Source organism: Berghia stephanieae, chromosome 4 (genome assembly GCF_034508935.2).
Source record: "Berghia stephanieae isolate SIO BIC M18660-M18661 chromosome 4, UCSD_Bste_1.3, whole genome shotgun sequence".
Taxonomy (NCBI): Eukaryota; Metazoa; Mollusca; class Gastropoda; order Nudibranchia; family Aeolidiidae; genus Berghia; species Berghia stephanieae.
Genome location: NC_088363.1, coordinates 31,362,108 through 31,384,474, shown reverse-complemented (window position 1 = coordinate 31,384,474; position 22,367 = coordinate 31,362,108). Strand labels below are relative to the sequence as shown.

The 22,367-nt window shown below is 37.4% G+C and overlaps 1 protein-coding gene across 10 annotated transcripts in view; it reads left to right on the top strand.

Annotated features, from left to right (window-relative positions):
* Positions 1-22,367, top strand: part of LOC144970415 (basement membrane-specific heparan sulfate proteoglycan core protein-like) — a 255,662-nt gene that overhangs the window by 61,858 nt on the left and 171,437 nt on the right. For all 10 annotated transcript variants that reach the window (XM_078910024.1, XM_078910025.1, XM_078910028.1 and 7 more), the window contains exon 2: positions 4,283-4,457. In XM_078910024.1, the coding sequence (XP_078766150.1) occupies positions 4,283-4,457 (175 nt within the window). The remainder of the gene's footprint in view (positions 1-4,282; positions 4,458-22,367) is intronic.

Here is a 22,367-nt window from a genome sequence, read left to right as displayed (position 1 = left end):
TATTATTTATTATTATTATTATTATTATTATTATTATTATTATTATTATTATTATTATTATTATTATTTCTACTTGCTATTATTATTATTGTTGTTGTTGTAATCGTCATCATCATCATTATTATGATTATGATTTTTAAATCAAGTAGTAGGAGTTATTTAATCAGTTATCGATTTATTACGAATATCTTTTATGTGTTATAATCTCATTGTTGTTTTTCATTGATGTGCTCTTCTATTGTTCATTACTTTTTAAAATCTTGCTTTTTTCTCTTTGTCACATTTGTTGTTGTTGTTGTTCTTGTTGTTGTTTTTGTTTGTTTGTTTGTTTTGTCATCTAAGACAATCCCGATTCATTATAAATAAGTGGCCAGACTTTCTGCCATTTTTAATTGAATGATGTACTTCCGTGAATTAATTGCAGTATTATATTAAAATTTACGTGATAATATTAATAATAATAACAATAATAATAATAATAATAATAATAATAATAATAATAATAATAATAATAATAATAATAATAATAATAATAATAATAATAATAATAATAATAATAATAATAATAATAATTGACGTCTAATAATAATAATAATAATAATAATAATAATAATAATAATAATAATAATAATAATAATTTAAACAGATACTGAATATTAGACTACAATTGACATCTATTTACTGAATACACGTGGTATTTTTAGGGGTGTTTCTTTTTTTACGAAACCTGAAACCTGCCGAAACACGCCGAAACCTGACAAAGTTAGGGGAAGCAGGCAGCAGTGGGGATGAACCTGGGACTCAGGGAAGTGTACACCATTGGGGAGTGAACCTGGGACTGGGTTTGGTAACAAAAAAGCAATTACTTTTTTACGAAACCCAACAATATCCAACAAAGTTATGGAAAGAAAGTAGGCAACAGTGGGGGAGTGAACCTGAGACTCAGGGAAGTGTACACTATTGGGGAATAAACCTAAGTCTATGGTTTTTCGGTGGGTTTTGGCGGGTTTCGTAAAAAAGTAATTGCTTCATTCTCGTCTGGTACCCAACTCCCATAGTCCCAGGTTCATTTCCACTGATATCCTCTTCTCACAGTCCCAGGTTCACTCTCAACCAGTGTGCACTTCCCTGAGTCCCGTTCATTGCCCAATGGTGCCCACTTCCCATAACGTTTGATAATTTCGGTAGGTTTCGAAATAAAAGTACATTCTGAGCTCACTGTCCACTGGTATCAGCCTCTCGCAGTCCCAGGTTCAATCCTCATCTGTGTCCAAATCCCAGATTCACTCCCCACTGCTGCCTGCTTCCCATAACGTTGTCGGATTTTGGCGGGTTTCGTAAAACAGTAATACCCCCTCCCCCTTGGTATTGTCTTTTTACAATATCCAGAGTCCCAGGTTCACTCCCCACAAGTGTACACTTCCCTGAATCTCAGGTTCACCCCCCACTGTTGCCTACTTCAATAACTTTGTCGGATATTGCCAGGTTTCGTCGGGTTTCGTAAAAAAGTAATTGCTTTTATATGAAACTCGCTGAAGCACGCTGAAAACCAGAGTCTCAGATTCACTCCCCACTGGCGTACACTTCCCTGAATCTCCCATAACTTGTCGGATATTGCCGGGTTTCGTATAAAAGTAATTGCATTTATATGAAACTCGCTGAAACGTGCCGAAAACCAGAGTCTCAGGTTCACTTCCCACATGTGTATACTTCCATGAATCTCAGGTTCACCCCCCACTATTGCCTACTTCAATAACTTTGTCGGATATTGCCAGGTTTCGTCGGGTTTCATAAAAAAGTAATTGCTTATATATGAAACTCGCTGAAATTCGCCTAAACCCAGAGTCTCAGGTTCACTCCCTACTGGTGTACACTTCCCTGAGTCTCAGGTTCAGTCCCCATTATTTGCTTACTTTCCATAACTTTGCCCCAATTTGTTGGCATTTGGCGCATTTCGTAAACAAAAAGTAATTGCTTTTTTAAAATAACAAAATCCGCCGAAACCCAGTCCCAGGTTCACTCCCCACTGGTGTACACTTCCCCGAATCTCAGGTTCACTCCCCACTGTTGCCTACTACCCATAACTTTCTTGGATATTCCAAGGTTTCGTCGGGTTTTGTAAAAAAGTAATTGATTTTATATGAAACTAGCTGAAGCTGCCGAAAACCATAGTCTCAGGTTCACTCCCCACTGTTGTACACTTCACTGAGTCCCAGGTTCACTCCCCACGCGATGCCTACTTTCCACTTCTTTGCCGCATATTGTCGGGTTTCGTACAAAAGTAATCCCCCCCCCCCCCAATTTGTTATTGCTTTTTTATAAAACCCAGAGTCCCAGGTTCACTCCCCACTGGTGTACACTTCTCTGAGTCCGAGATTCACTCCCACAGCTGCCCTCTTCCCATAACTTTGTCGGGTTTCGGAAAAAAAAACACCGTATTATAGTGCAAAACCACTATTCAGTGTCAGATACTGAATAGTGCAAAACCACTATTCAGTGTCAGATACTGAATAGTACAAAACCACTATTCAGTATCAGATACTGAATAGTGCAAAACCACTATTCAGTATCAGATACTGAATAGTGCTAGCCTATGAATTAATCTCATCAGCACACGAACGGACCAGTTTCTAAAAATAGATCTGAACTCTAGTTGTACTTTTTTAGAGACTCGCCCAATAGTGTTTGAGTCTATTTAAGGAATTAAACTTCACAATTGCCTTGACTTGATGGGTGTGTATGGACGTTTACCTATTTCCACGTCTGATAAACTAATGATTGTGCGGCTATGTAGTCTAGTGGTATGACACTCGCTTTTGGATCGGAATGTCCTGGGTTCGAGCCTCGCTCGGCGCATAGTTGAGTTCTTGGAAAAGGCTCTTTACTCACATTCTCTCACCGTACTCAGGTGTGAAACGAGTACCTGGCCGTTAACAGCGTTGTCTTCGTCGAAAAATACTGTAATAACTCTTAACAGGCGTCATGCCCCGTCCTACATGCTTAATGTTGTTGTTGGCCAGAGACCCCTTGTAAAGCGCTTTGAGTACGTTTAGTGGATATTGCCCTATATAAAAGCTCAATATTATTCATGATTGGTTCATTGTTGTATGGAAATATATAAAAAAAAGATTACATAAAACATTATCCATCAAAACAATGTAAAATAAAGCCTTTACATACATCATTGTGTTTTGATGTCTGACCAATATATGTAGACGTTGGCCTGAAAGTTTTTTTTTTTTTGAAAATGATAAAAAAAAGGTGCTAGTCCTGGCTTGAAGATGAATTCAAGTCGTATTTTTTTGTTTGGAATAATGGTTATTCGAATGCATCCTATGTGGTTTGATCTTTGGTCTGGAAAGCAGTCTTATTCACCTTTCATCAAATCACCCACCTGAATTAACCCTTTACCGGCCTGATTTTGACTTCTTTTCAAGCATAAGTGTTGCCATTATTTATTTGATTATCACAGCTCACGTTTTATTTTTATGAGTACGAAGAAAGCATAACAACGCGATGCGGTGCGACCATTAAACTCTGTTATATTTCTTTAGTAGAAATCTATGGATAGAATGAAGTTGACGTCATTTGGGTCTTTGTTATTGTTTTTTGCCATCCACGTATAAGAGTAATTCTCACTTAGCTGTATTATCCAGACTATAAAGGTTACACCGTTTTGTGTGTTGGTCCCTTTTACTTCCGGATGGCATTGTTGCGCATACTATCTCTAAGATATCGAGCCAGTTAGCGTAAACTTGAACAGCGGGTTAAAAGAGTTATCGGACAAAATTCTTTGGCGTCCTTTCTTATCAACTCTGACGGATAGGAAAAACGCTTGTCTATAATCTGATTCTCTTCCCAAATAAACACATTGAAGTTCCATCTTTTGTTCGGGATTTTTACTGGAATCTTTCTTTTCTCCTCTTCATTTTTCTCTCTTTATCTCTCCCTTGCCATTTCGTTTCCTTTTTAGCATTTTTATTCCTTTTTCAAATAATCCTTGCCACTTCTTTTTTTCTCTCTTAAATTTCGCATTAGTCAAGTTGAAAAAGAATGACATTTGAGAAAAGTTGCTGGATACCTTTCCTATACATCTGACATTAACTTCATGAAAAAATCACCCGATTTACTTCAAATAAAGATTAAAATGCTCTGGGGAGCATATTCTTTCAGAAAATACCCCCCAAAAAATGCAAATCCAAAATGTTCACCTTCCGACTGATTATGTAATGCTTTGACACATATTTGTAACTTTTATTTACCTTTATTTATTTCATTCCAGGTTGATTTTGAATTTGATGACGGCGCGGCAGGCGTGAGGATAGTGAAAAGAGCAGCGGATATAACGGACGACGAGGATTTTCTAAGTGACGAGCCAGGATCAGGATACGAAGGAAGCGGCACGGAGGAGCCAACAATTACGACCATTAGACCCAGTGTGGATCCTAACTTACCACGTAAGTTTTCAACCTCCTACTCCTTCTCCTCGTCGTTATCATAATTATCATCATCATTATCATCAACATCATCATCATCATCATTATCATCATCATTATTATCATCAACAACATCATCGTCATCACCATCGTAATCATCATCCTGGTCCTTCTTCTTCTTCTTCTTCTTCTTCTTCTTCTTCTTCTTCTTCTTCTTCTTCTTCTTCTTCTTCTTCTTCTTCTTCTTCTTCTTCTTCTTCTTCTTCTTCTTCTTCTTCTTCTTCTTCTTCTTTCTTCTTTCGTCCTTCCTTCGTTCCTCCCTCCCTTCTCCCTTTCGCTCACCTCCTCCTCCTCCTCCTTCTTCTTCGTCTTCTTCGGTACCAGTTTATGTGCACGAAATAATGCACATAATCAAAGAAACAAGTAAATATGTTTTATACAAGTCTCGAATTTCTTCATCAACGTTTTTCAATACACAGGCCCCATTAAGACATTCATGCAAACTAGCGGATAATAATATTATGGACTATTTTTAATCTTATAAAACAATCTGAATGGAATCGTATTAAACTTCCAGAACGCGAGGCAAGTTCCAATCCTGTCATCGCCAATTTAGAAAAAAAAAATATTTTCTGACATTTATCCCCAATGGAACTAATTCAGCTGTACTTTGGCATAATGTATTTTAAAGAGTTATTTTGCTTGGAAAATCTTTAGACGTTTCTATCAGTTGATCGATTAAAATGGCAGACAGCTTAATAGACAAAAAGACGCGTTGTATATAGATAGAGATAGAGGGATAGAGATAGAGGCTGAGAGAGAGAGAGAGAGAGAGAGAGAGAGAGAGAGAGGGAGAGGGAGAGAGAGGGGGGGGGGAGAGAGATAGGTAGGTAGTCTGGCAGCCAGGTTGGTTGGTAGATAGATATATAGATAGATAGAAAGATAGATAGATAGATAGATAGATAAAGATATATAGACAGATAGATAGATAGATAGATAGATAGATAGATAGATAGATAGATAGATAGATAAAGATACATAAACAGATAGATAGATAGATGGATAATGGGATGCAAGGGGGAGGGGGGGGGGAGGTTAATACACCTGTGAATTTTCTGAGCAAAACCCTCCTTTTAACCAACGGTATAAACACTTTTCACGACATATATAAAGTAATGTCATAACAATATCATTTTTGATTATTATTCTGAGTTCTGAGTCATTCTAAATATAAACACTTCTCTGTCTAAACACTTAAAAAATATTTTGGTCAGGATTCTTTTCCTCCCGTCATTGATCGATTAAGAATTCTTCCAGGGTGCCAAGATTGTTCAATTTGTAGAGCACTCGCTTCACACCCAAAGGTACCTGGATCGATCCCGGGTGAAGAGAGACGGGAGTCAAGTTGGGTTTTTTTTTTTCTTCCTCTAACCTCTCTGTCCACCCAACAGTGATCGGATAGCTGGGTCTACTAGATATGGCGGAAAATACTTTGCGATAGACTAGCGTCGAAGCTACTGTCCATTTTCGCTATAGAAACCGGGATAAACTCCATATCCAGGGGCCTTAATATGGTTCTGAAGGATTACAAAAAGAAGTCTTCGAACTTGCCAAAATATCTCAACCCTGACACTTCTTTGAAGGTTGCGGTTTTTATTTTTTTTTTACAATTTGGAGATCATTTTAATCGACCGATATTCGAATTATAAGTCTTGTCTACTGGTCAAAAATGAAAAACAGATGTTTTGTCGATGCACAGCGACAGGCGTGTAGCAATTTCAACCATATCAAATTATTCCTTGTTGAAAAAACCCCGCCAAATTTGACATTTGATTACAACGTTAAATAGACAATGCGGTGCAAAATTAGATATCATTTTGGATAATATTGTCTACAGGATTTTCTGAAAGTCATCGCTCTAATAAATTTTCATATTGTGCTGTATTATGGGTCTTACAAAAGTGTATCCTTGACGGATAGCATCCATTACCCAATTATAACATTGTATAGGGGAGGTAATTGACAATTGCCAACATAATAACGCATGGTTATTGTCATAATACACCCATAGTTACATAGATTTAAACTCGTAAAAAAACCCAAACACGCCCAATTACAGTATTGTAAAGGGAGCAATTGACAACCGTTATTTAAGTATGCATTGTCATTGTCGTTATACACTCAAAAGACAGAGATTTAATCTCTTAGAAAAAAAACCCCAAATAAACAGAAAACCCAATTACAGCATTGTAAAGGGAGAAATCAACAGTTATTTAAGTATGCATTTCATTGTCGTTATACACTCATTGAGATAGAGATTTAAACTATTTAAAAAACAACCCAAGCAAACAGAAAATCCAATTTCAGCAAGGGAAGCAATTGACAACACAGTCATTTAACTCTGCATTGTCGTCATAATGCACTCATAGAAACAGCGATTAACACTCGAAAATCAAAAACCCAAACAAACGAACCTAATTACAACATTGTAAGGGAGGTAAGTAAGAACATTTTTTTACAATGCATGCTGCCGTACTCTGGAAAAAAACACAATATTTGAAAATTTGGCCAGAAAACACGTCCTTCAAATATCGATCGATTTAAATTACCCTCATCTTGGCAAAAACTCTCAAATCTGGGGCTTCTCAGCGTTGTCACAGTCGTTATGCACTCATAGAAACAGATATTTATACTCGAAAAAGCCCAAACAAACAAGCAAACACACCCAGTCACAATATTATAAGGAAGGTAATTGACAACCGCGATACGTATGATCTGCAAAAATATCTCTATTATTGATATCATGACGTTCCTACAGTAAATCAGTTATTGACACACTTATATTACGTATTTTTGTCATCATTCAAGCAATACCTTTCGGCCTTTCATAATATGCCATTGTGACCATTTCAATATGGAATGATGTTCATGTTATAGCTGTTTTCTTTCTTCGTCTCCTCTCTATTTCATTTTTTTCTTTCTTTCTTTCTTTCTTTCTTTCTTTCTTTCTTTCTTTCTTTCTTTCTTCTTCTTCTTCTTCTTCTTCTTCTACTTCTCCTCCATGTTTTTCTACTTCTTCTTCGCCTCCTCTTTCCCCTCTTCATCCCTCCCCTTCTCCTCCTCCTCCTCCTCATCCCACTCCTCGTCCTCTTCTCCATCTTTCTTTATTGCTTCCTTCTTTACCTTCATCTCCACCTCGCCCTTTTCCTATACCCCCTCCTTCTGACCAAACAGGCAAGCCGATTATTTCACCAACGTTGAAAGTCAGTCTCCTCTCAAAAGATACGCTCGTAGGATATTTCTTTCACAGATGATATTGAATATAACATGAATCATCATCATACTATAATCTTTTTTTTTTCTATAATAATAATATTATCTTTCGCTCTTCGTTCATTCACCTTGTTGAATTGAGAGGAAATATTTCATGTAGGATCGTGCTGACTTTAGAAAAAAAATATGATTTTGGCAAAAAATGTTTTACTTCAAATAAACGATCAATTAAAATGACCACCAACTCATCCAAAAGTCTCAAACTTGAAACGTTTAAATTGTCCATCTGGGACTTTTAAAATTTGTTTAGAGTCATTTTAATTTGATATTTGAAGGAACAGATGTCTGGCCAAAATTGGAAAATAATAATATTTTTGCCAGATTTAGGCTGGATCTGGAGAGGTGAGATCTTAACCGTTATCACTGTTATGGCTTCCGGCTGTCATGTAGAGTTTGCTACCAAACACTTGATAAAAGAATTGATAAAATAATCCATAGGGACGGATGGGGAAGGCAAAGAAGTTAAAGCTTCCATATTGTACACTGGAAAAAATGCATTGTTTTAATTTTGGCAGAAAAATTAACTCAAACTACTGACTGATTAAGACAAACTCCGACAAGACTGATAAAATAACAGTAGTCTCAAAGTAAGAATTTTAAAAGATAAAACTTGTGGGGAAAAGAGTTTTTAAAAAAAGATATTTGGGGTAAAAAGTTTTTGGCCAAAACGAACAAAATGTATTTTGTGAGAGGAAAGAAGACGGAGGAATTTGTAGCCTGGTCCAGGAAGTTGATCGAGGTTGTCAAAATAACATGCCGTCTCTATGGCAACACTCCTGCGTTGTTAATGATTTATATCTCATGCTCAGCTACAAGATTTGATATATATTAACCCATTTTTGGCAAAGCTTAGTGCTAATCCATAATACGTTTACTTCTCTCAATGTCTCATTTGTTTTGAGATATTTTCCACCTGAGAACAATTTTAGTTCGAGATGAAGTGTGCATAACGTTTTTTCTTCAATTTAAACATATACATTTCCCAAAAAATGTTTACGGATTTCTTAAATAAATAAATAAAATTTTAAAATTAATGAAATTCCCTTGATTAATCTCAAAGGGGAGATTTGTCTGTAGGGTCTACTTCAAGGGAATGTTGGAACAACCCAGGCGTCAGCCGTAGTGCAGCGCCGCAAATTAAGCTAAGGCAAGGTGATTTGCTCAAGGCCACACAGCGTAACGGCGGATACCTTTCGAACTCGGTACCTTTCGGGTACGAGGCAAAGACCATACCTCTGAGCCACGCTGCCCCCAAGATCGCCTATTAAAAAAAAAACAACCTTTTTTCTCCAAAATACCACTGAGAGAGTGATTTGACGTTTCGAGAGTAGAGAGAAATGGCTAGTTGGCCTGATTGTGGTTTCATCATAATTTACAGTGTAAGAAATCGTCTTTAGTTCGAATTGAAGACTTGAATGAATTTCTGGTCTAACTGTGTCATATTCAGATCCTGGACTGAGGCTCCAGCGTAGGGCGTGCTTAGCCGAGTCGTCTCCGAAAAGATTCTTAGCTCACTTTTTCTCGCGATATTCAAGTAAAAAACGAGTACTTGACCAGTATCAGCGATGTTGTTCCTGTCGAAAAATAAAAAGATAATGTAAAAGCGAGTAACAGGAGTGTTGCCTCGTCCTAAATGTTCAGTGTTTGTGTTGAATTTGTACAATTGTAAAGCGATTTTAACACATTATTTGGGAATTATTCACGCTGTTAAAATATTGTTTTAGCTACTCCATTGATAATAACATAATATATAAAGTTTACAGTTGAATCTCGGCTGTAAAGGGCTAATGAAGGAAATCCCGAATTTTCTAAATGTTCGCGATAACCAAATCCATTTCACCTTTCTGACGTGAGTACGTAATGGCCGAGATTACCCCTGTGTGAACAATAATAGACGAAATAGTGGCAGGTTATTTTAGACATGCTGACTTTAGTTGTTTATGATTGTCATTTATTGCTTATCGTGTACTATCTCTCCCACCCTCCCATCCCTCTAGCTCTCCCATTTCTAGCTATCTCTATCTATCTATCAATCTATCTATCTATCTATCTATCTATCTACCTATCTATCCATCAATCTATCTGTCTATCATCCTCTCTCTCTCTCTCTCTCTCTCCATCTCTCTCTCTCTCCCTCTCTCTCTCTCTCTCTCTCTCTCTCTCTCTCTCCCCTCTCTCTCTCTCCCTCTCTCTCTCTCTCCTCTCCCTCTCCCTCTCTCTCTCTCTCTCTCTCTCTCTCTCTCTCTCTCTCTCTCTCTCTCTCACTCTCCATGACACTATTCGATCCTTGCCAACGTTATTTCACGCCAGGTCTCTTGTTATATTTAAATTTCATATTCGTTTCCTTCTCCTTTGGTTGATATGACCGGGAATAGTCTAAAAGCTATTAGAAAAATCGTCATTAGTGAAGATAAGCATCTTTAAACTTTAATGTTTTCCTAATTTTGTATGATAATAATATAACAAAAGTCTTGCTATCTGTTCAAATAAATAAAGTATAACACTATTAGATTATCTAAATCAGTCTTTAGTAAAATCTCTCTTCCTGTTTTAGATTGAAAACGGAAATTAAAAAACATAACAAGAAACCCCCCAAGATTATGCAAGTGTCAGACTAAATAATATAGATCACGGATTATTTTCTTAATTATAAAAAAAACCCCATCAAAATGACGAAGAAGAGGCTCGAACCTGGATCCTCCAGATGTTAGGACAAAGCCTAAGATACTTGATCAACTCGTCTTATAAAATATTTGGTATTTCACAAAACGGAAATGGCATCCAACCTTTTATGGAGTAGAGTGTCCAGTTCCTTTTCATGCTTGCCAGATCTAAAAGAAATTCCTTTACCCTTTTTCGGAACAGATAAGTGGTAAATCTATATATTGTGTGTTGCTGTGTGAAAATGTTGTATCACACTTGCCTTCGGATTGGAAGGGCTTGGGTTTGAGTTCCGCTCTGAGCGGCGCATCGTTGAGTCCTTGAAAAATGAACTTTACTCACATTCTCTCATCGGACTTAGATATAAAATGAGTACCTGTCCCAGTCGGTGGGAAAATGCGATATCGCCCTAAAAAACGTCATGTTTCACGTTACATACTAAGTTGTCCTTTTTGATTTGAGCACAATTAATGGAATTGTTCTATATAGATGCCCGAGATTTGTTTGTTTTTTTAATGCTCAAGTATTATTTTATCGACACACCGTCGAATCCAGTCAGATCGCGTTAATAAGCGGGTGTGCTTCTAGCTACACCAACTTCAAAAAAGTAATTTCATAACAAGACATAAATTCACTCGAAATAGCTCAGCATTTTAAAAGTGTGAAAAATAAATCAACCCATTTCAGAATAATATGCATCTTCTCTACTTAACTTGTCTCATTAAACGAAGATGAAATTATAACTTTCAGATTTATTCCCCGAGCGGATGCATCCATGCTCCGTGATTCGGCGCACGAATTCCATTGCAATAAAAATAATTTGAAGCCAATTACAAGTTCATAACGAATTCCTAGAGCTCAGCGTTCTCTTAAATTATTTTAGAGAAGAGGAGAGTTTTGAAAACGAATGAGTTATGCATCGCAGCTACGAATAATTCAATGGAGTTAAAAGAACACAAGCCTTAATAAAAACACATTTTTTTTCAATTTTGTCCCCCAAAAAATAACTGTAATTCAAATTATATTGATCTTAAAAAAACCGTCAACTTGTCAAAAACTCTCAAACATTAGACTTTCAAGAGATGTCAGATTTGAAATTTTTATGACAAGTTAAGAGTTATTTTATCGATGTTTGGCATAAAAGTTTTCTTTTCAAAAAATAAAAATACGTGTTTTGTCGAGTTTTGTACCTTCTAATGCATGCAAAAATGACATGGTTTTTCTCCAGTTCCCCTGAATGAATATTAAATGTAAGTCTTGATCATCTGACAGTCATATGTTTACTTTTTGGTGAGGACAACTTTTATTTATTTATTTATTTATATATTTATTTATTTAATTACTTATTTATCTATTGTGTCGGAATTAACAAGACGAAAAACATCAGCTTTCGGTTAAAATGATAGGAAATGAGGAATAAAGAAATTTAATTTTGTTTGCACGTTTCCAGTGTGTTACTAAAATTAGATTTTTATACGCAATGCTATTCCCGCCACTTTGATAATTCAATATGTCAAATTGTTAAAGTCGTGAACCATTCATTATAAAGAAGAATACATTTTAATAAACAATATTACAGGGTCAGTGAGGTTATTGGACAGGTATAAAAATAAGATTTTGGAACTCTTGCAATTTAAATTATGAACTCGTTCCCAATGCGCGCTCTCACTGGGGTCTTATCTTAGATTTCAAAAGCAGGAATTCTAAGTCTTTTATTCATCTCCCCAAAATAAAGGGATGTGTTATAACTCGAATTGTCCTAGTTTTAAACATTAAATTCAACTTCATTTCCAGGTTCACCCAAACATAATATTAATACCACTTTGATACTGTCGGTCACATAAGCATAATGATATAATAAGTGAGCATTTGTATATCGCAGTATCCACATAAGATGCTGAATGCGCTTGCAATGGGTCTCTAGCAAACAGTAACACTTAACATGTAGGACTAGACAATGTGATTCTTTTCCAAAGCGTGCGCAATCCTGTAAAGTTTTGTTAGGTTTTCATTTTCCTTTGCTATTTCATTTCAACAATTTACAACTGCTTATTAAGTAAAAATATTGCATATTATTATAACGCCATTTTGAACGCAAATGTGAGAAATGTTGAGCTTACAAACAATAAAAATACGATTTAAGCAAAAAAAAAAAATAAAAATAGATAAATAAATACTTTTTTTTAAATTTAAAAATTTAAAAAGCAATACCTTCACTGTTTACCTCATGTTTATCTTACATCAGTACAGGCTCCTCTCAATTTGGCTTGGGCATCTTTGGGAAGAGTTTTAAGCCCCCTAAGTGGGCATTGTGAAACTGAAATATACTGGAATTCTTAACAGAACAGAACTAGAGTTGTTGCCTATCATGTAATACCTTATTTGTTCCACTGCGTTAATTCATTGAGACTTACCTTATCTATCTCAATTTATAACCCCACACATCCTGACTAGAACCCCCCCCCCCCCCCAAAAAAAAAAAACAAAAAAAAAAACAAAAAAAAAACAAAAAAAAAAACAAACAAACAAAACTGGAGCATTTATACAGAGCAATATCCACTAAACGTACTCAAAGCGTTTTACAAAGGGTCCCTAGCCAATAATAACACTTAAACATTTAGGACGAGAAATGACGCCTGTTAGTCGATAGTACATTTTTTTAGACAGAGACATTGCTGTAAACGGTCCGGTACTCATTTTACACTTGAGTTCGGTGAGAGCAGGTGAATAAAGACTTAACTATGAACTGCTCAGATCGGGACTCGAACCCTGGACCTTCCGATGCTAAGGCAGCAGCAGCTTCTTATGGTTCTCACTCTGCTATGTTATGACGATCGACCCAATCAGCGAAGTCCTGTCCGCATTCGTGCACCGTCGCGAACCCGCCCGGTAGCATCGACACAACACACCGTTCAACTAGATGCTCTGTGGTTTCGAGTTCTTGCCCTCATCGGGTACATGTAGGACAGGTGGAATGTCCCCACTGATGAAGCGCCTTCGCCGTGAGGCAGCTCCTCGACAGAAGCCGATTCGCAGCCACCCAGTGTCTCCCCTTACTGGTATCGAAGCCTGGCAACTTCTTAAACGAATATCATGCCACAAGACCACATTATAGCCGCACACACGAAAATAAACACGTCTGAAACAACCACACACACACACACACACACACACACACACACACACACACACACACACACACTCGCTGGCATCAATCCCTTCATCAATCATATTCTTTATACCACTCGACTTTCACCAAAGACGAGACGTACTTCGTTATTATTCCACGATCAACACCTATCTAGTGTTATGACTCAACACGACTGATGATGACATTTGAGATAAAGAACTTTATAATATTATTGTGTTATGAGATTTAGGATGTGGTGAGGTGGTCGTTTTGATGGGTATATACACATACTCTGTACATTGAGTTACGATGTTGAGAAACACTGTCGTACTCGGACAAAACGGTCTATTTACATATTGGCCTGACAACTTCTACGTTTTATTTTGAAATGAGCATTTTGTTGCTGGCTTGGGCATAATAAAAAATGTGGTTGACAGACAAAGTAGAGTGAAAAATAAAATAAATAAAAAACGAGTGTGCTTTGACTGGTCCAGAAGATCAGGCTGATTTTTGGGGAATGGTGTTTTATTCTTGTATTTTCGTCTCTGCTTTGTCTGGTACTGTCTCATACGCACTTTTTTTCTCGTGTTTAACGTGCATCAGTACAGGCTCCTTGCCTAATTTCTCAATTTGGCTTTGGTATACTTGTGAAGAGTTTTAAGCCCCCTTAAGTGGGCATTGCGATTCATACGTTTACATAATGTACTGTGCAAACTTTATGCAATTGATGTAAAGGAATTTGGGGCCTTAGGGTAAAGTCCTATAGAAATGTTCTTCTTATAAAAACACATTTTCCCCCACTGAAGTAAATATTTTTCCGGCGAAATAAAAAAATGTGGTGTTTTTTCAGTAGTTTACAAGTTGATGCCCCATATGCCTGGCCTAGATTTTTCACCAAATGTTCTACCTATAAACACAGAAATAAACCGTATTGTGTTATTCACGTCTTGGCTATTATCATCAGAGAGTTCTTTGATATAATTCTTTGGCCTTATTGCTGCTGGGTTTTGGGAGAGACGGTGGGGGGAGTGAATGGAAGGTTTGGCGTTAAGAGTGCATCCGGATCATGCGATTGCGTGGACTAGTGCCAATTGTGTACCTATAATCCTCTAAAATAAAATAAATGAGCATTTATATCGTGTTTTCACGCATCCACCTTGCTCAACGCGTTTAATTAATTATTTCCCTCTTGTCCCTTATATAATGCAACATGGTTAGTCTCATGCGAAGAACCTCTAAATCATTTTTTGAAAATTATTTTTTTAAAGCTATCTATAGACGAGTGTTAAAATAGCCTCTTGATTTTTACTTTATAGAAAGAAGATATTATTACAAAAATATTATTCATTAATGTTACGGAAATCGACTGTGCTTGTTTTCCACCTTCCACTTCTTTCCACATTCCCCTGCTTACTGGTTGTGCTGTTTAACGTTTGTATGCATGTCTTAAGAGCTTTTAAAAAAAATAAGCAATTTCGTCTTTTTGGTAGGTAATAATACATACGAGTATTTCGAGATTATTATTTTTAATGAATGACGCCGAATGCAGTTTCGTTGGTGATATAGTGGTTACGTGTTCTACTCACCTTGACCTTAACCCTCTCCTTATCATCCAAAGGAAAATCGTCACATTCGTTACGGTATAACCAGCAAGTTTCTTATTCTGATTTCATTTTGTTATAGTTATAGCTATAAAAACTCGACACTGTGTTGCAGAGCTCATTTTTCTGAACAAAACAAGCATATTTTCTAATCTGTCTGAAAAATCTCTTTTTGTGTTGGGTGAGTGTGAAGTTTCGGGTAAAATTCTGATAATAGCTGGTAAGGAGAGGGTTAAGGTGAAGTCAGAGAGTTCATGTTTTACTTCAGTCGACCTTTCGTCCAAAGTAATTGAAAATGACGTCGTACATGCTTTACATATTCTATTTGATGAGATAGACGAGTATGAATTGCTGTCTCTAAGCGTCTATTTGTCAAGGAAACTTGATGACGATAAGTGAATTCAAAAATGAGTTCTTAGAGAGTATGACATTATTCAATCAAAAATTATTTTTTTTCACTTTAGATTTTTTTACTCATTTCCTTCAATTAAATAAAAACAAAGCAACATAGATCTATATACACTTAACATTTATATAATTTTTACGATAAACACAAACTGTAGATCTAACCTACCTCAATATTTGTACGAATTTGAGGCACAAAGGACCTTATATTTCGAATTCTTGCTTGTGCAGTGCCCAATTTCATGCTGTTTTGTTGTTTTTGTTTTTTGATGGGTTTTTTTTAGATTTTGGTTTTAAAAAAATTTTTCTCAAATATTTATGATCAATGATTAGTGCACATTTCTCACTTACAATAATAGAAATAGGGGAGGTGGAGGGGGGGGGGAGAGGGGAGTGTGCCTTTTATTCATACCCAAAAGTTACAGAATTTGACTCTTCTGTGTGGCCTTGAGCAAATCCCCTCGACGCAGCTCACTTTGCGGCGCTACAGGCTGACGCCTGGCTATTCTTGTGAAACAGAGCCTAATGACAAATTTCCCTTTGAGGATGAATCAAGAGAATTTATTTATTTCACCTGATATAATATAAAGCGATTAGATAGCCTGTATTTAGAATTTGTAAAGCCCTTTGAGTAGTTGAATTGTGGTTATTGTGCTATCTAAAATGTTCGATATTTCTGAATCTGAATGTTACTCGAAGTCGACTCAATTCTGAGTATTAAAATTTGTATTCGAGGGCGGAGAGAGTTGTTGAATTGGACAGCCATTGTTGATGTTAAAGCTGAAGAATTTTGATAATCTTCTTTTAAATCTGTTGTGTTCACACATATTCGGAAAGAGTGTTGAAGATGTTTGAGTTTGTAGAGTGGCGTTTTAGTGGGGGGCGCGGGGGGGGGGGGGTGGATTGGGTTTTTCTTTGGATTTAAGGCAATAATATATGATATATTGCGTTCATTTCCAACCTAATAAAGAAACAACGAAACGAAATCAAATAAACACGACCATCACCATATCTCGCTCTCGCTCCCTTTATCTCTTACCTTATCTGCTTTCATCACGTATGCCTCGTTGCTGAGTCTCGATTCTGTCAGAATCGTTAGGTGTGAGCTGACGATGAGTTGTCAGCCGGCCAGGCACGAACGAACGGCGTGAGCCACCACTGGCCGTCAGCAGCCCTTTCTCCGAGCAATGCACGTGCCCACATTTTCTTTGAGGTGTCTGGTTAAGTCTTCAATTCGAGTCGCGGAAGACACATAAATGTGGACAGTCGTCTCCAGACGGTGTTAGCCTCTGTCAGATCGAGCCTGATACTTGAAATTTAACGTAGAGTTTAACTTAACAAATGAGAATTAAATACTTGACCATTTACACATTCAATAAACGTAGCAAAGCGCTTTACAAGACGTCCACACTTAGTTGTATAGATAGTATGCACTTGCCTAAGAAGCTCATAACATTGCCATCCGGCAGTAAAACGGACCAACACACAAAATTGTGTGTATCCATGAACGTTTATAGTCGGGTTAATAACAAGATATGAAGTGAGTAGAAAAGTGCCAGAAGACAATAGAGAATAAAAAATTTTTTTCGCGGCGGTGGTGGGGTTTGAACCTGCGACCTTATTGGTACGACAACTCCGCCTGGCAGGTGAGAGCGTGGCTCTACCGTGTGAGCTATCCACGAACACAAAAATATTCGTTTCAAACCCAAAGTCATTTCTAGATCCCTCTCTCACCCACTTCTTGAGATCGCCGATTCGTTCGCCACCATCGCGAAGTAATTTTGACCAGCAGTTAAGCTTAATAGCCAATATTCTCATCACAAACATATAACATAGAAACGATTGAGACATTGAGTATGCTCCGGTGTATGGGGTGAATTTTTAATTCAGAAAAGCGAGTGGAGCAGGCACTTATGTTAGGTAACAACAAGATATGAAGTGAGTAGAAAAGTGCCAGAAGACAATAGAGAATAAAAAAAATTTTTCGCGGCGGTGGTGGGGTTTGAACCTGCGACCTTATTGGTACGACAACTCCGCCTGGCAGGTGAGAGCGTGGCTCTACCGTGTGAGCTATCCACGAACACAAAAATATTCGTTTCAAACCCAAAGTCATTTCTAGATCCCTCTCTCACCCACTTCTTGAGATCGCCGATTCGTTCGCCACCATCGCGAAGTAATTTTGACCAGCAGTTAAGCTTAATAGCCAATATTCTCATCACAAACATATAACATAGAAACGATTGAGACATTGAGTATGCTCCGGTCGGGTTAATACAGTTCAGTGAGCATTACTCATAAACGCGGATGGCAAAAAACAATAACAAAGACCTGAGTGACGTCATCTTCGAACTATCTATAGCTCATCCATTAGAGTCACGCTCTCCCCGGCCTGGCGGAGTTGTCGTACCAGTAAAGTTTTGGATATGATACCAGATTGACGCTACAAATGAAAAAGGGCTGATGTGGTTATTCTGGCGTTGGTTGAAATAAAAAAAACAACAACAACAAAAACATTTATAAATTTTTGGCCAGAAAATTCGTCCTTCATGTAAAGATCGATTATAATGGCCCTCACCTTGTCAAAAACTCTTCACTGAAGTTTTCGAGGAATCTCAGGTCTGGAAGTTTTTGTTTTGTTTAATAATTTGTATTTGTTTTGTTTTGTTTTTCTTCTGTTTTTGTATTGGAAGGAGGGGGGGGGGGTGGGTTGTTTGTTTTTTTTTTTTTTTTTTTTTGACAAGTTTATTTTAATCCATTGAAATTTGAAGGACCTGTTTTCTGGCCAAAACTTTTAGAAACGCGTTTTTTCTGAGTACGATAGTAATAATGATATGTGGCATGTGGTATGAATGTGTTGATGGAGGGGCGGGGCAGTCTGGACGGTAGAACGTACGTGAACCCTAGTTTCGTAAGGAAACGGATCATCAGTATGAAAGAAAGAAAAAGAAAGCGATAGCATAATATACCAGCTTCTATATTATTGATGTTTTCTGGTAAAAGGTCCTGGTAGTTAGCTCATTTGATAGGACAATATACATAATATTATGCACAAAGGAACCTGGTTCAAATCCTCATACAGTAGGATTGTTTTGAGCTCTTTTTTGTGAGCTTGGAAGAGCAGCATTTTGATGCTTTGCGTTTACGTAGGATACTCACCCGTGCTCCCGCCAGATCAATCGTATTAACACGAAATAAATGTAACCGTTTAACCGTGTAACCGTGTGGTGGGGAGAATTTGTTAATAACTAACCTGGCCGTTAACAGTGTTGTCATTGTCCGAAATATTGTAATATCGTCTAGCAGGCGTCATGTCCCGTCCTACATGTTAAATGTTGCTGTTGACACACTGTAAAGCGCTTTGAGCACATTTAGTTGATATTGCGCTATATAAAGCTCAATTTTAATTATTTATTTTATATAAAATGCAGGACGAGATGTGCCATTTTAAAAGGGGATATTACAATTTTTATCCGACAGAAACAACGGCTGTTAACGTCCAAGAGCACAAACAAGATCCGTCATGTCGGCTGTAATAATCCATCAAGTGTGTACAATTCAAATTCGTCATTTTAAAGTACAGTCACATCTCGATATATCACCCCGTCTCTGCGCCATTTACCGCCAATATCGTTTACCGCCAATTAATAATTAAGTAGGCCAGTAAACGACGAGTAACCATCAATTTGATAATAAAACTATCTGTTATAATTACCGACAAACCGGCATTTCATGTCCACAGTCATAACGGTAAGATTGGGATTTATACATAGAATTCGATTTCCAATGAGTCGCGTTTTAACTTTAAAACTATTGTATGATGTATTTCCTCTATGGTTATATTTCCACATCAATGACCAATAGTCAGTCAGAGCCATTAGGCCCATGAAGCCGAAGTTTATCCCGGTTTCAATAGCGTGAAATGGACAATAGCAATTGCTTACTACCCTTTGGATAGGACGCTAGTCTATCGCAAAGTACTTTCCGCCAGAACTAACAGACTCAGCTACCCATTCGCTGGTGGGTGGCTCTGAAAGACTACTTATCATCTCAACACGTTATTATGCTGGGGTGAATCTGATTCTGATAAAGAGAACTTTGAAACGTAATTTTGAGTTAGAAAATGACTTATTTGAAGACGATCAGAATCTGTTCATAAACCTCAAAAACATTCAATAGATATTCCATTTCTTGTCATTTTGACTTAAATTCAATTTCCTATATCATGTTTATTCCGACATCTTAACAGATCAACACGGTGGGTACGACATCCCCCCCTAACGACAATCGATTTTAACAAGAAAACAGTGACAGTAATAGGATTCAATAGTTTGATGTCACGTCTGCCTAGAAACTAGCAGCTTGGTTCTAAACAAAGAAAATCGGTACTTTTTATTTTTCATGGTGGCTAGAACTTTTTCACATGTCATGTGATCAGAATGTATAAAAGTCAAAACATGATCAGCTTTGTAATGTTTTTCTCCTCTGGATACACTTTTATGCTCGTCGGAGAAGTATTTCATAAGGGCATTCGCCATTGTTCCGGTAGATTAGAACCAGTTAATAAGATACTATGTGTCATTACGAGGGAAGTGACGTCACGACTGTTGAACCCTATTTCGACACGGTCTTCGATCAAGCGCCGGTCACTTCACGGTTCCTGCTCTGTTAATTATATCGTGCGATAGTACGTGTTGAAATGATGCGAAACCTCTCCCTGTAAAAGGTTAAGAGTGGATAAACGGACGCTTAACCCTTTTCTTTTAGTGCTCAAAGCGTTTTACAAAGGGGTCCCTGGCCAACAGCAACACCTTACATGTAGGACAGGACATGTTAATATTCAAATTTTTTTTTCAGACAGAGACAATGCTGTTAACGTCCAGGTACTCATTTTACACATGAGTACGATGAGAGAATGTGAGTAAAGAGCCTTTTCCAAGGACTCAACTATGCGCCGAACGAGGCTCGAACCCAGGAGCTTCCGTTCCGACAGCGAGTGTCATACCACCAGACCACATAGCCGCACGGGGAACAGGGATACACACTAATGGCACCCATTTCAGAATAACTAAAACAAATTTAAGCAGACGGAAGATATTATATAAAGAGATTTGTAGGGTTACTTAACACAAGAGTAGAGTTGGTACCCTTACTCTTATCAAAAGCACAGTGAATATCATTAGGTTTTATTAGGTTTTAAATTATATGCTACTACTGATGCCATGAAACCAGCATCTTAGTGAAGGAAGTTTATTGTGATACCCGACCTTTATTGCAGTCGGTAGGTACGTAAGACGTAGGACGTAACATTGAACCCTACGACCCAACCCAGCGCAAGAATTTGGATGGTCCCACTTAACATACTCTGTATAAAGTAATTGCAGACATTCTGCACTTAACTGTAGCATACTGACAAAAAGGCCTTTTTTATATTTTGCCCATAAGACGTTAACTCCCAAAATCACCGCCGCCCCCCCCCCTCCCCCCCCCTCCCCCACACACACATAAAATAAATATACTCAAAACTCTTAATGAATTTCTGGATTTAAGAATGATACATTAATTGTGAATCATTTCAATCGACAGAATGAGGAATATAAGCTTCCTGGCCAAAATGTACAAAGGTGTTTTGTCAGAGTACAAAGTGTATTACTCAAGTGTTAAACTTGTGCGGCTATGTGGTCTAGTGGTATTACAATCGCCGTGGGATCGGAAGGTCCTAGGTTCGAGCCTCGCTCGGCACATAGTTGAGTCCTTAGAAAAGGCTCTTTACTCACAATCTCTCTTCGTACGCAGGTGTAAAAATAAGTTCCTGGCCGTTAACACCGTTGCCTCTGTCCGAAAAAAAATGTAATATCGCCTAACAGGCGTCATGTCTCGGCGTCCTACACGTTAAGTGTTGCCGTTGGCCAGGGAACCCCTGTAAAGCGCTTTGAGCACGTTTATTGGGTATAATTGCGCTATATAAAGGCTCAATCTTTTAAACGCTATCTCTTTACCTACACGATGCATTGACAAAATTGTTGGATGTTGTCATGGTGTAAGTGCGTTTTTAAATAGATAGGAACATTTCCACGGGTTAACTACGCTCAATGCGCTCTGCAATATTTCATTTACTCCCCTAGTAGGCGTGTGTAAAATTGAATATTACACATTATGTCATCCAGGCTTAACACCGTTTTGAGATGTGTGGACACAAACAATATGCTTCATAGAGAGGAATTGATGCAATTAGCAAATTACACAATTCTCTCCTTCTTCAATCATCAGGTTTTTTCCGAAATGTTATATCGATGGTCGGCGGATCAAACCTCTGAAGTCTACACCCGAGCTTTAAGCATCATGTTTGATTTAATTTTGGGCGGATCGGACCTCTGATGACATCTTTGAATTCTTTGTCTAATTTGTTCTATACTTTTGGGGGGCAATAGATGTGCACTATTTTCAATTAGTGATAAAAACTAAAATATCACTGTACGATCACTTTAATAAAATCACCACCTTTTGACAACATTTTTCACTATTTTGAGACGGCTATTCTATGTTCGCGTCTTCTGTATATATTGGAGTTTCTGTGGAATGTTCATCATCTTCAATTTTCCATATCTTATTTTGGACTGTTGCCACCACAGAACTCTTTTTGGAACAATAGACAATGTAGTATCTTCCATTTGTGATAAAATCTAAAATATCACTGTATGATCACTTTATTTTATATATTCACCACCTTTTGACATATTTTTACTGTTTTAATACGACCATTCATATATTAGTGTCTCTGTATGTATTGGATTTTCCTTGAAA